General features: G+C 46.7%; 1 protein-coding gene across 2 annotated transcripts in view; it reads right to left on the bottom strand.

Moving 5' to 3' along the window:
* The window catches only part of ENGASE (endo-beta-N-acetylglucosaminidase), a 39,543-nt gene that overhangs the window by 11,540 nt on the left and 13,122 nt on the right, over positions 1 to 14,881 (bottom strand). For both annotated transcript variants that reach the window (XM_040330717.1, XM_040330718.1), the window contains 6 exons: positions 14,471 to 14,628; positions 11,908 to 12,056; positions 9,701 to 9,860; positions 5,730 to 5,833; positions 2,168 to 2,276; positions 699 to 886 (listed from right to left, as the gene is read on the bottom strand). In XM_040330717.1, the coding sequence (XP_040186651.1) occupies positions 699 to 886; positions 2,168 to 2,276; positions 5,730 to 5,833; positions 9,701 to 9,860; positions 11,908 to 12,056; positions 14,471 to 14,628 (868 nt within the window). The remainder of the gene's footprint in view (positions 1 to 698; positions 887 to 2,167; positions 2,277 to 5,729; positions 5,834 to 9,700; positions 9,861 to 11,907; positions 12,057 to 14,470; positions 14,629 to 14,881) is intronic.

Genomic DNA, 14,881 nt, shown 5'->3' with positions numbered 1-14,881 from the left:
TACGTATCGGCCTAAACTGAGGAAAAAAAATGTTTTTTTATATATTTTTGGGGGATATTTATTACAGCAAAAAGTAAAAAATATTCATTTTTTTCAAAATTGTTGCTCTATTTTTGTTTATAGCGCAACAACTAAAAACCGCAGAGGTGATCAAATACCACCAAAATAAAGCTCTATTGGTGGGGAAAAAGGACGCCAATTTTGTCTGGGAGCCACGTCGCACGACCGCGCAATTGTCAGTTAAAGCGACGCAGTGCCGAATCGCAAAAAGTGCTCTGGTCTTTGACCAGCAATATGGTCCGGGGGTTAAGTGGTTAAAGCACCTGTGCAAGATAAAGGAAAACCTGCAAACGTGGCCTGTTGGGGGAACTTGAGGACAGGGTTGAGAACCACTGCGGTACATTGTCCAAGCCCTGAAGAAGTGGGATCTTGGCTCCCGAAACACGTTGACAGTCTTCTGCATTCCGGATATTATGTGTGATGGTAACAATAACGGATCTTAGACAATCGTTTGGCATTCGCTTTTTTGTCACGGGACTAGGAAGTCTGGATGTAGCAGTGTCTGAGGGCGGTCAGACTGTACAACATGAGCTGTGAGACCCCAGAGCACCTTAACCAAGCGGCATCCCACAGCCAGCAGACTATACTAAAGCTACCGCAACATGACAGCCAATCAGAAGCTCTATCGGGCAACTCACTTTAAAGAAACGCCATTGGTGTTCGCCGATAAATTTCCTTCCACCAGGAGAGAGTTGCCTCCATTCCAGGCTTCCTGTGGGCAAACCCGGCTCTTCACATAGCTGCTGTCTTCATCCAGCTCTACCGCGGAGAAGATGGGCTGGAGTTCCTGAGCACTTAAATTAAACCAGGGCCCGATATCTTCCACCTGAAGAAAAGCAAAAAGAAAAACAGTAATGACCATCGGAGTTAAAAAAATAAATAAAAATTCACTGGAAAAAAAAACCACATAATAAAACATTCACCATTTAAAGTGGCTGTAAACCCTTACATATACCCACTAAAGGGACTGGCCTTAGGCGACACACAAATCCTCAAACATACATTGTCCCTGTTTATCTACAGTCTTCTCTACATCCATTCAAAGTTCTGAATTTTTAAAGCTTGTCTATTAGCTAGATTCACAAAGAGTTACGGCGGCGTATCAGTAGATACGCCGTCGTAACTCCGAATCTAAGCCGTCATACATTTAAGTGTATTCTCAAATTGAGATACACTTAAATGTAGCCAAGATACGACAGCCTGGCCAAAACACACTGGGCCATATTCTGAGTAGAGTTATGACGGAGTATCTCAGGATACTCCATCGTATCTCTCTTTTTTGACCCGCGTATCTATGCGAGTGATTCTTAGAATCATTTTTGCATAGATACGCTTAAGATCCGCCATCTGTAAGTCACTTACACTGTCGGATCTTAAATGTAATTACTCCGCCGGCCGCTAGGTGGCGTTTACGTTCAGGTCTCATTTGTTTATGCAAATGAGCCTGATACGCCGATTCACGAACGAAATCGCGTCGCGTAACCGACGCTAACGTTGTTTGCGTAGGCGTAAGGTTACCCCTGCTATATGAGGGGTAACCTTACGCCAGTCCCACGTAGGCCATGTCAAGTATGGCGTCGGGTCCGCGTCGTGTTTTCCCATCGGGTACGTCGTTTTACTAAGTTGTCCGCGAATACAACTTTACGTCAATGACGCACACGTCGGCGTCATTGACGTTTTACATCAAGAACTGGAGCATGCGCACTGGGCTATTTTAACCCCGGCGCATGCGCAGTTTGTTCGAATCGGGGGCGCGCTTAATTTAAATACAAGCCGCCCCCTTGGATATACGCGGGGATACGCCGGGCCAATTACACTACGCCGCCCCAAACTACGGAGCAAGTGTTTGGGGAATACAGCACTTGCTCCTGTAGGTTGGGGCGGCGGAGTGTAAATGGCTTATGCGCCGCCCGCCTACTTTCTACGAGAATATGGCCCACTAAAAGCAGCCAAGTCATAGATCTCTGGTGTCCACTCTCTTCCGCAATCCTCCGCTAACCCTACACAGGGCTCATGTGCAATGAGTTGCTTTTTATCATGGGACAGACATGGATGAGACCACCGGCATTGTACTACCATTCTTCAGGTGCTCCAACACACAACTCACCTCTCCGTAGAAAAATCTCTTCTTCCCGTACCCAAGACAGAACGAGGAACATATAGGAAGGGTGCAGAGACTGTGGATGTACATGTGATTCTCCAAGAGAGACCAAAACCTGCAGAAAGATTTTGGGATGAACCAAATTAATTGTTGTATAAACACAATTCCAAATGATTAAGTTTAAAATATAGGAACGTAATTGACAAAGTGGAGCTCTAGGCTGTATTACATGTTTACCTGGCAGTTCTTAGCTGCTCTGTTGTAAAAACAAAATAAACAAACACTCTACAACACAAGACTATGATAAATCAACATCTATGCCCCAATGTTGTTTGGGGATCTCTCTCTTATGCATTACCTACAAGAAAGACATATTTATATGGTTTATTTTACAACTAAGGCCCCTTTCAAATAGCGCCTTAAAGCGGGAGTTCACCCGAAAAAAAAATTTAACATTAGATGTATGCTCATTTTGTGAAGGGGAATCAGGTGTTTTTTTTAAAAACGAAGCAGTACTTACCGTTTTAGAGAGCGATCTTCTCCGCCGCTTCCGGGTATGGTCTTTGGGACTGGGCGTTCCTATTTGATTGACAGGCTTCCGACAGTCGCATACATCGCGTCACGAGTAGCCGAAAGAAGCCGAACTTCAGTGCGGCTCTATACGGCGCCTGCGCACCGACGTTTGGCTACTTTCGGAAAATCGTGACGCGATGTATGCGACCGCCGGAAGACTGTCAATCAAATAGGAACGCCCAGTCCCGCAGCCCATACCCGGAAGCGGCGGAGAAGATCGCTCTCTAAAACGGTAAGTACTGCTGCGTTTTAAAAAAAATACCCGATTCTCCTTCACAAAATGAGCCTCAATCTAATGTTAAAAATTAACATTTCCGGGTCAACCTCCACTTTAATACCGCCTGAAAAACTCCTGCCCTGCAGGCACAGTGTGAAACCCCCGAGGGCTTGGCTTTTGGAGCGGTCCTGCTAGCCGCATCTTTTGAGCGGTAAAGGAGCGGTGTGTTTACTGCTCCTTCCCATTGAAAACAATGGGATACCACGGCGGCGGGCAGAGGTGCATTGTCGGCGGTATTAACCCTTTTTAGTCCGTTAACGGGGGTTAAAACCGCACCACTAGTGCCCGAATACCGATGCAATTCCGCCACAAATCCGACAGTATAGCGCCTCTATATCGTCAGCGCACCTCCCGCCCAAGTGTGAAAGGGGCCTAAAGCTGAAACTAACACAACAGAATGACTCAGAGAAGCGACCTCTACCCCTCCCTGCTGGCTCTGTACTGACAGTTCCATTCCATTTCAACCAGAAGCTTCAGGCTCTCTCTTTAGAAAACCCCATAATGATCTGGGAATCCTCTACCAAAGCTGAGCCTTGTAACATATATTTCTAAAAAAAAAAAAAAGATGTTTTAATAAAGCCAAACTCCAGGAAATCTGAAAATTCCTTATTGCTGCACACTGCATGGGTGAGCTCCTAGTTTATGTATAGGGGAGATTAAACAAATTTTACTTACCTGATTCTCCTATCCCCCTGGCAGATGGTGCCCCCCACCCCACTCCAGGTCTGGTGATGGGCTGTCCCCCGGCGTCATTATGTCCAATGCAGAGCTATGGACCCTGATGTGCTGTTCTTAAACCCTATTGAGCATCTGTGGAGGAGCGCAAGGTCTCCAACATCCACCAGCTCTGTGATGTCATCATGGAGGAGTGGAAGAGGACTCCAGTGGCAACCTGTGAAGCTCTGGTGAACTCCATGCCCAAGAGATTTAAGGCAGTGCTGGAAAATAATGGTGGCCACACAAAATATTGACACTTTGGGCCCAATTTGGTTCAGATGGTGACAAGCGCGTGTGGCGGCAACCAGGTGAGGAGGACAAAGACTAATGTGTCTTACCTACAGTCAAGCATGGTGGTGGGAGTGTCATGGTCTGGGGCTGCATGAGTGCTGCCGGCACTGGGGAGCTACAGATCATTGAGGGAACCATGAATGCCAACATGTACTGTGACATACTGAAGCAGAGAATGATCCCCTCCCTTCAGAGACTGGGCCGCAGGGCAGTATTCAAACATGATATTGACCCCAAACACACCTCCAAGGTGACCACTGCCTTGCTAAAGAAGCTGAGGGTAAAAGTGATGGACTGGCCAAGCATGTCTCCAGCCCTAAACGCTATTGAGCATCTGTGGGACATCCTCAAATGGAAGGTGGAGGAGCGCAAGGTCTCTAACATCCACCAGCTCTGTGATGTCGTCATGGAGGAGAGGAAGACGACTCCAGTGACAACCTGTGAAGCTCTGGTGACCTCCATGCCCAAGAGGATTAAGGCAGTTCTGGAAAATAATGGTGGCCACACAAAATATTGACACTTTGGGCCCAATTCGGACATTTTCACTTAGGGGTGTACTCACTTTTGTCGCCAGCGGTTTAGACATTAATGGCTGTGTGTTGAGTTATTTTGAGGGGACAGCAAATTTACACCGTTATACAAGCTGTACACTCACTACACAACATTGTAGCAAAGTGTCATTTCTTCAGTGTTGTCACATGAAAAGATAGAATAAAATATTTACAAAAATGTGAGGGGTGTACTAACTTTTGTGAGATGCTGTATATTGGTAGCTGAATTTTAGGGGGAAAAAATGTGAACTTAGGGCTAGATTCACATAGAATAGTGGCGGCGTAACGTATCGCCTTTACGTTACACCGTCGCAAGTTTTCAGCGCAGGTGCCTGATTCACAAAGCACTTGCGTGGAAACTTGCGGCGGTGTAACGTAAAGCCGTCCGGCGCAAGCCCGCCTAATTCAAATGGGGCGTGTACCATTTAAATTAGGCGCGTTCCCGCGCCAAACGTTCTGCGCATGCTCCGTTAGGAAATTTCCTGCCGTCCTTTTGCGCGAAATTACGATGCGTTTTTTGAACGGCGACGTGCGTTACGTCCTTTCGTATTCCCGGACGTCTTACGCAAAAAAAAAAAAAAAAAAAATGGAAATTCGACGCGGGAACGACGGCTATACTTTAACATGGCTGGACTAAATATAAGCCATGAAATAGGACTCGTAACTTTACGACGGGAAAAGCTGACTAGCGACAACGTAAGAGAATGCGACGAGCGCGCGTAGCTTCGTGGATCGCCGTAAACAGCTAATTAGCATACCCGACGCGGAAAACGACGCAAACTCCACCCAGCGGGCGCCAAAGTATTGCATCCTAAGATCCGACGGTGAAAGTCACTTACCCCTGTCGGATCTTAGGCATATCTATGCGTAACTGATTCTATGAATCAGGCGCATAGATACGACCGTCGTATCTCAGAGATACGACGGCGTATCAGGAGATACGCCGTTGTATCTCCTACCTGAATCTAGCCCTTAGCCTTTAACACAATGCAATGCACTTCCGTTCTACTACATCACAATGCAATAGATGTGAATGATCTGTGTGCTGCGGCAGCCTACGTAAAAAGAACATGTGTGCGTCACTGCAACCCCCTAGTGCAACGAGCCCCGAATACTTCATACAGATTATTATTTGTATCATCACTATTATTATTCCCACCTGTGCTGGTTCTCCAAGAACTGTTCCTTGTTGAAACATTCGTAGACCCAGCCAGGAGCAAAGAGCGCAGCAGAGAAGCCATACTGACGGATCATCTGCAAAGACTGGAGAACAATACATGTTAGATTAGAGGGGCTGCATGGTCAGTACATGGGGCAGATAGTCAGCAGCAGAGACACAGAGGGCCAGATTCTGGTACATCCTGCGGCGGCGTCACGTAAGCTATTTACACTACGCCGCCACAACTTACAGGAGCAAGTGCCGTATTCCCCAAACACTTGCTCCGTAATTTGCGGCGGCGTAGTGTAAATGGCCCGGCGTATGGCCGCGTAATTCAACGGGGGCGGCTAGTATTCAAATTAAGCACGCCCCCGCGCCGATTGAACTGCGCATGCGCCGGGCTGAAAAATAGCCCAGTGCGCATGCTCCAGCTCACGACGGAAAACGTCAATGACGCCGACGTGAGCGTCATTGACGTAAAGTCGTATTCAAGAACGACTTAGGAAAACGACGTAACCAACGGAAAAAGCCGACGCGGACCCGATGCCATACTTAACATGGCATACGGCGGACTGGCGTAAGGTTACTGCTCATATAGCAGGGGTAACCTTACTCTTACGGAAACGACGTACGCGACGCAAATTCGTTCGGGAATCGGCGTATCAGGCTCATTTGCATAGTCAAATGAGACCTGAACGTAAACGCCACCTAGCGGTCAGCGTTGTATTGCATTTAGGATCCGACGGTGTAAGTGACTTACACCAGTCGGATCCTAGCCTAATTCCGGCGTATCTTGTTTTGTGAATACAAAACAATGATACGCCGGCGGGAATTTCGAATTACGCCGGTGTATCAGTAGATACACTGGCGTAACTCTTTTGAGAATCTGGCCCATAGAGCAGAGTCATCAAAACTGGAGGAAAAACAAATTAAAAACATAAAATGAGCTGTTACTGACAGTGACCAATCAGAGTTCTTGTTTTAAAGTGGATGTAAACCTGATTCATTAACTGGGCACATATATCTGCAGTGTTTTCTTATCTCTCTTCAAAAGCACTAAGCCCTGTGGCTTTCTCCTGCTCTGTTCTTCTGTTATCAGTCTAATAACATCTGACAAGTTCTCCCGCAATGGAGATAAAAGCAGCCCGGGTTTTGTGTTGGGGAGGATGCTATAAAAAGATTAGCAGAGTGCTGAACTATTCAAGGAACAGCCCTGGAAGTCTCTACCTATGAGGAGGGGGGATTGTGTGCTTTTCCTCCAATCAGCTGCCTTGACTGTATGCCCAGACTTCACTGCAGTGCTGAACAGTAAGAGGAAATTTCCTAACACATCTGAACTTTCTAAAAAATATATAAAGATGAAGACAGCAGACATACATGTAAAACTTATGTAGGGAGATTTGTTTCATCTCAGTGCATCATCAGAGGCTGTTCACTTCACTGGGTATATGTGACGGTTTACATCCATTTTAACCTCTTCAGCCCCGGAAAAATTTGCGGAGGCTCTTTACCACATGATCAGTTGTGTCCAATAACAGCTGATCACAGTATAAACAGGAAAAGCAGTGCATTGGCATTTCCTCACAGACGAGAGTACAGGAGAGCCGATCAGTGGCTCTCCTGATGGGGGGGGGGGGGATCTGCACTTACCCCACCCCTCGAGGGCCATAGGACCACCAGGCATGCCACCCAGGACCACCAGGGATGCTGATCATGGATGCCCACCCAGGGCCACCAGGGATGCCACACAAATCCGTGCCCATTATAGATGCCAATCAATGCCCAGCAATAAAGCCTGGCAGTGCTTCATCAGTGCTGCATATAAGAGCCATCTATCAGTGCCCATCAGTTAAACCCATCAGTGCCATCTATCAGTGTCTCTTATCAGCACCGCATATCAGTGCCACCTATCAGTGCTGCATATCAGTGTCTCATCATCACCCATCAGTGCCCGTCAGTGAAGGAGATACAATTACTTGTTTACAAAATTTGATAACAAAAACAAAGAAAAAAAAAGTTTTTCCAAAATGTTCTGTTTTGTTTAGCAAAACAAAAACCCCAGTGATGATCAAATACCACCAAAAGAAAGCTCTATTTGTGGGTACAAAATGATAAATTGATTGGGTACAGTGTTGCATGACTGCGCAATTGTCATTTAAAGTGCTATAGCGCTGAAAGCTAAAAATTGTCCTGGGCAGGAAGAGCGGAAAGTGCCCGGTATTCAAGTGTTTAAAAAGAGTCCTGTGCGTTTTTTAGTTTGGTTCAGGTGGGCTTTCCAAGTAAAGATTCGCACCTGAATCTCACCTGAACGGGTGAACAAAATTGCACCGGACTCCTCTTACTAAACCAAGAAAACCGCGGCCGCATATATGCGAACCGAGCCTCACACTGGGAGATCAAATCAGTAGGGTGGTCCCGATACCGAGCATTTGCCCGAGTACTGCAAATGCTCCGATGCTTCACCCGATACCTGGTCAGTCAGGGTGATCAGTGCGGTGGGAGAGTTACAAGCACCGATCACCGCAAGTGAAATTAGCAGTGATCCGTGCTTGTAACTCTCCCACACACGATCACCGCTGACTGTCCCCACATCCTCCTCCAGTCCCCCTTCTGCTCTGCTGCTGTCCCCCTCTGTGCTGCTCAGTGTCCCCCTCTCTCCTCCTCCGTGTCCCCCTCTCTTCTCCTCCGTGTCCCCCTCGATCTGTCAGGATGGAGAGCGGAGGTAGGAGCCGGTAAACCTACCTTTTCCGAATGTACAGAGTCAGTAATTACTGACTCTGTCCAATCACATAACTGAAACATCGTAAACTGTTTTTTTACGATGCTTCAGTTTATGAATGGAGAGGAGCTGCTGTCTTCTCTCCATTCATTTTCGGCGCAGCTGAGGCTGCTGAGAAAGGGACTGGGGAATCTGTGTCCCTAGTCCCTTTCCCTGTTCCAAAGGGGAGATGTTAAGACCCCTGATGTCTCACCAAAGCCCCCAAACAGGGCTGATAAAAAAAAAAAAAAAAAATCGCAACAAATAAAAAAATGTAAAAAAATAATAAAAAAATTAATAAAAACACACTGGGCCGGATTCAGAAAGAGATACGACGGCGTATCTCCCGATACGCCGTCGTATCTCTGAGTCCGACCGTCGTATCTATGCGACTGATTCAGAGAATCAGTTACGCATAGATATCCCTAAGATCCGACAGGTGTAAGTGTCTTACACCGTCGGATCTTAGGCTGCAATTTCAGGCTGGCCGCTAGGTGGCGCTTCCGTATTTTTACGCGAGGAATATGCAAATGAGTATTTACGCCGATTCAGAAACGAACGACCGCGCTTTTTTTTTACGTCGTTTGTGTTCGGCTTTTTCTGGCGTATAGTTACCCCTGCTATATGAGGGGTAGCTAATATTAAGTATGGCCGTCGTTTCCGCGCCGAGTTTTGAATTTTTTACGTCGTTTGCGTAAGTCGTTCGCGAATACGGCTGGACGTAATTTACGTTCACGTCGAAACCAATGACGTCCTTTGCGACGTCATTTAGAGCAATGCACATTGGGATATTTTACGGACGGCGCAAACACAAATTTAAATAAAACACGCCCCCTACATCCCCATTTGAATTACGCGGCCTTACGCTGCAACATATACGTTACGCCGCTGTAACTAAGGGCGCAAGTTCTTTCTGAATAAAGAACTTGCGCCTAAAGTTAGAGCGGCATAACGTATGTCAGATACGTTACGCCGGGCGGACAGATACGCCAATGTATCTGAATCCGGCCCACTGACACTGCCCCCCCCCCTTAAAAAAAAAAAAACACCTGACACATGTGAGATAAAAAAAAGTATCGGCGAGTACTTGGGAAAAAAAGTATCAGTACTTGTATTCAGTCTTAAAAAAAGTGTCATCGGGACAACCCTACAAATCACAATGCCCATCGAAGGATCACTAACACTGACAGCAGTACACATTCACTACGTTTACCTTGAAGGTTTCAAACTGGCCTCCTACAACGTCTCCCCGACCGAAGATGTCCACTCCGACGTAGACGTCCGTCCTGCGGGGCTCCACCGCCATACGCTGTAAATGCTCCTCCTTCCAGTTGTAGTTTGTGAAAATTCCATCGCAAGCGTCAAAAAACTGTCTATAGATATAAAAGAAAGGAAACTTGTTCTGTGATACACAAAGATGAAACAAATCCTCCTACATAAGTTGTACCCGATTATCTACAGCTGTCTTTCCCCTACATCTAAAGTGAGGAATTTACACAGGATCGCTCAGCAATGAAAAGCAGGGGGCGGAGAGCTGATGTCACATCAGTGAGGATAGCTCAGAGAGCTAATTGGAGGGAAGAGACCCCCCCCCCCCCCCTTCACACAGGAACAGAGCCAAGGCTGCCAATCAGCTGGAGATCCCTCCCCGTTACCTTTTTTTCTCTTGGTGTCAGGAAAACTTGTCAGAGGTGATTCATGCCGATAGTAGAGGAATGAAGCAGCAGACAGAAATGAGACTTGGTTCTCTGGATTGAGACAACTACACACGACTGACTGTGCTTTGTTCATATTTCATGTCTGGAGGTTTACAATACGAATAGCTGCCAAGGGGGACTTGGGCTAAGATCACACTGCTGCGATCAGATTCTGATGTGACTTTCAGTGCGATTATGTCGTTTTACTTGGATGCGATTTGCATATTGTGTATATTGCATATTTTAGCATACCAAAAATCAGAAGCTCATTTTTATGGTTTATGTACACTGGAAAGGCCGATAACAAGGACCACCCCGATGTTTACTTAATTGTCTTAGATTTTTTTTCTTATTGTGGTAAAAAAAAAAAAAAGCATAGAATAATCAAGAATGGGAATTTTTTTTTTAGGGAGATATATATATACATACATATACACACACACACATACACACACACACACATACATATGTAGGCCCAGATTCACGTAGATTCGCCTATCTTTAGGCGGGCGTAGCGCATCTCAGATACACTACGCCGCCGTAACTTAGAGCGGCGTGTCCCGTATTCTCAAAGAACTTGCGCTTTAAGTTACGCCGGCGTAATGTAACTGGGCCGGCGTAAGCCCGCCTAATTCAAATGTGGAAGTGGTGGGCGTGTTTTATGGAAATTAATCGTGACCCCACGTAATTGACGCTTTTTTCGAACGGTGCATGCGCGCTCATGCTCAGTATCACGTCGAATTTTCAAATTAAATTGCGCCTGCTCAATGCCTAGTCGACGTGAACGTAACTTACGTCCAGCCCTATTCACGGACGACTTACGCAAACAACGTAAAACGTGAAAACTTTGACGCTGTTCCGACGTCCACACCTAACATTGGTACGCCTCATCTACGCCTCATAGAGCAGGGGTAACTTTACGCCCAAAAAAGCCTTACGTAAACGACGTAAAAAAATGCGCCGGGCGCACGTACGTTTGAGACTCGGCGTATCTAGCTCATTACCATATTCAACGCGTAAATCGACGGAAGCGCCACCTAGCGGCCAGCGTAAATATGCAACTTAGATACGACGGCGTATCTAAGACAAATCTATGCGTAACTGATTCTAAGAATCAGGCGCATAGATACGACGCCTCACACTCAGAGTTACGATGGCGTATCCGGAGATACGCCGGCGTAACTCCTACGAGAATCTGGGCCATACACATATATAATATATATATATATATATATATATATATATATATATATATATATATATATATATATATACACACACACACACACACACACACACATTTACGTAATATCAGAAGAAAAAAAAGGCCTCTTTCACACAAGGCGGACTCCGATTTGATTATCAGGGGATCTGTCCGCTGATCTCAGAGCAGAGCGGGCGGATGACAGGTCCATGTCTTCTCAGCTTATGTAGAGCAGACACAGACAGAGCCCACCCTGCTCTATGGGCGGTTAGGTGTATGCAGACTTCACTGTCCGTTTACACCCGGCTGCCCCAGATCCACCTAGATGGAGGGGGACGGATCCGATTGGAAGTAGGCAGGTGTAAACGGACTCGCAGGTCCATAGAGGTGAATGGAGGGTTCGATTAGGTCCACCTGAAAAGATGACAAATGGACCTGATCAGACCCTTGAAAAGGGGTCAAAGGGTGAGGTATTCCAGAAAATAGATAAAACCCACCACCATTCCACTGGTCACTTACCTGTTTTCATTATTAAGTTCATTTTGCCATCGCAGTTCTCCGGTATGGATCACACTGTCGTACCACAGGACGAGGCTCCCCGGGATCTGGGAGTGCATCTTTTCCATTAAGTAGGAAAGGAAGAGCGGGACCCGGGACACTGCCAGTGGCTAGACATAAAAAGAGAAAGACAAACTATAAGAGATTTCCATTACCAGTGTTCGTTGTGATGATTCTCAGATACATAAAATTAATGAGGTCACAGCCCTCATCTGAGATCCGACGTGCGCGACGCTGTCATATAAGGACTTCCACGCATGCGTCGAATCATTACGACGCATGCGGGGGATCCCTTCGGACGGATGGATCCGGTGAGTCTATACAGACCAGCGGATCCATCCGTTGGGATGGATTCCAGCGGATAGATTTGTTTAGCATGTCAGCAAATATTCGATCTGCTGGAATCCATCCCAGGGGAGAAATATCCGCGGAAACAGATCCGCTGGGATTTTTCAGCGGATGGATTCTATCGTGTGTATGGGGCCTTAAATTGGCTGTAAACCCACTCTTGCCACTTGCAACTACAGGTAAGCTTAGATTAAGCATATCTTGTTGCATAGCATACTAGCTTATTACTTTAGCACAGTGATTCCTTCTCAAAACAAAGCTGAGAATTGCTTACCCGAGATCGAAGCCCCCGAAGCGACTCTCGTTCCTCACCTCCCCCATCGATACCCGAGTTACTTTCGGGTATCGCGGCTCCGGCGCTGTGATTGGCCGGAGCCGCAATAACGTCACTCCCACATATGCGTGCGGGAGCCGTCAGTGACGGCACGATCGCCCTCACTAACGGCACGCATGCGCCGTAGACATCGGCGCAGTCTTTTCTGCAAATATCTCCTAAACCGTGTAGGTCTGGGACAGGGATATGCAATTAGCGGACCTCCAGCTGTTGCAAAACTACAAGTCCCATCATGTCTCTGCCTCTTGGTGTCATGCTTGTAGCTGTCAGAGTCTTGCTATGCCTCATGAGACTTGTAGTTTTGCAACAGCTGGAGGTCCACTAATTGCATATCCCTGGTCTAGGAGATATTTGTTGCACCTACAGGTCAGCCTTAATCTAGGCGTACCTGTAGGTTAAAGTGGTCTGTGTGGGTTTACAACCACTTTAAAGAAAGCTGAAAGCACAAGCAGGTATCTCCAGGTTCCTGCATGTAATGTCCTCTGTCACTTTATCATTTTAGATTCATCACAGATAAAATTTTGTAACTGGAATGAGGATTTAGGGCCAGATTCACAAAGAGATACGACGGTGTATCTACAGATACACCATCGTATCTCTGACTTAGACTGGTCCTATCCATGCGCCTGATTCATAGAAGCAGTTACGCATAGATAGGGCGAAGATCTGACAGGTGTAACTGTGTTACACTGTCGGATCTTTTTTTTTAATTAAAAATGGCGCCGGGGGCGTTCCCGCTGATTTACACTGAATAATATGTAAATCAGCGAGATACGCAAATTCACGAACGTACACGGACCCGGCGCTGTGTTCTTACGTCGTTTCCGTAGCGCGGTACCCGTCGTATACTTACCCTTTCTAAAAGCAGGCGCAGCCAATGTTAAGTATGGCCGTCGTTCCCGCGTCGAATTTGAATTTTTTTACGTAGTTTCCGTAAGTCGTTCTCGAATACGGAACTACGTAGTTTACGTACGCGTCGCAACCACTGACGTCCTAGCGACGTCAGTGGGAGCAATGCACGCCGGGAAATTTCGCGGACGGCGCCTGCGCATTTAAATCGGCGCGGGAACGCGCCTGATTTAAATATGACACGCCCCTAGCCGTGGAATTTGAATTCCGCTGGGGGATTTAGGATCCGACGTCGCAAGTTTGGAGGTAAGTGGTTTGTGAATTAGCCACTTGCCTCCTAAACTTGCGGGAGCGGATCTTAATTCACGTAGATCGAGCGGATCTATAGATCCGCTGAGCTACGTGAATCTGGCCCTTAGAGTGTAACTAAAGCACAGGCACAGCCCCTCCCCCTGAGGATGTCCCATCACATTGGACTGGGATCATAGAATAAAACTACAGAGGTTGGTGCTGATGTGCCAAACTCAGTGTCACTTCCTGAATTATTCAGGATCACCGACCACCAGATAGAAAGTGGACCCGGCAGATCATGCGATGGGCCATAAAACAGTTGACAACAGATAATTGTGGTAAATTACAAGAACGGGCTGCTTGACCCAGTCTGAATTGGGCCTTTCGTATTCATGACATGGACAGTAAGCATAGGCAGTGCCGATCCTGACCTCCCTGGGGCCCTAAGCAAAATTACATGTCACATTAAAGTTGAGAAGTAGGGGGGGGGGGGGCACTGCAGACAGTGACATGTCATGCCGACTTCTTACCTCTTCTTCCATGCAGCCAGCGAGTTGAGAAGTGGGGTGAGGGGCCAAAAATGACATCTCACCAGGTGGGGCCTCTAGTAATTTGGGGGCCCCCTGCAGCTTTGCGGGGCCCTAAGCAGCTTGCATAGTGAGCCTATAGGGTGGATCGGCCCTGGGCATAGGCAATACTTACGCTAAGTACATTCTCAATGTTGACCAGCCAGCCATCAAAACGGTAGAATTGAGCCAACATGACCATCTGATCTGCCACAGCTTTATATGTTGATTCTTCACCACTTAGGATAGACTCGCAGACTTTAGCCCCATCTTCCCATTCTGTGATAAAAGTTCCTGGGTGAAGATCAGAAGAGAAACTCAACTTGACAGCAAAAATCTAGAACCATTGGGAAAAAAATGTTAACAAGAAAACTATTGTAAAACATTTTAATAGTATAACAATATAACGCAAGTAAAAGTCATATTCTGTTAAGCAAAGTCCACCCCTAAACCAAAAGAGATGTTATAGCAGACATAAACCGAGTAGCTTGAGCAGGTTGCACTCTTGTAGCTGGATTTAGAGAGAGCGCCGCAACTTTAAGGCGGC

This window comes from Rana temporaria, chromosome 12 (assembly GCF_905171775.1).
Source record: "Rana temporaria chromosome 12, aRanTem1.1, whole genome shotgun sequence".
NCBI classification, from domain to species: domain Eukaryota; kingdom Metazoa; phylum Chordata; class Amphibia; order Anura; family Ranidae; genus Rana; species Rana temporaria.
Note: the sequence above shows the minus strand (reverse complement) of the source record. Positions and strands in the feature narration are given on the sequence as shown.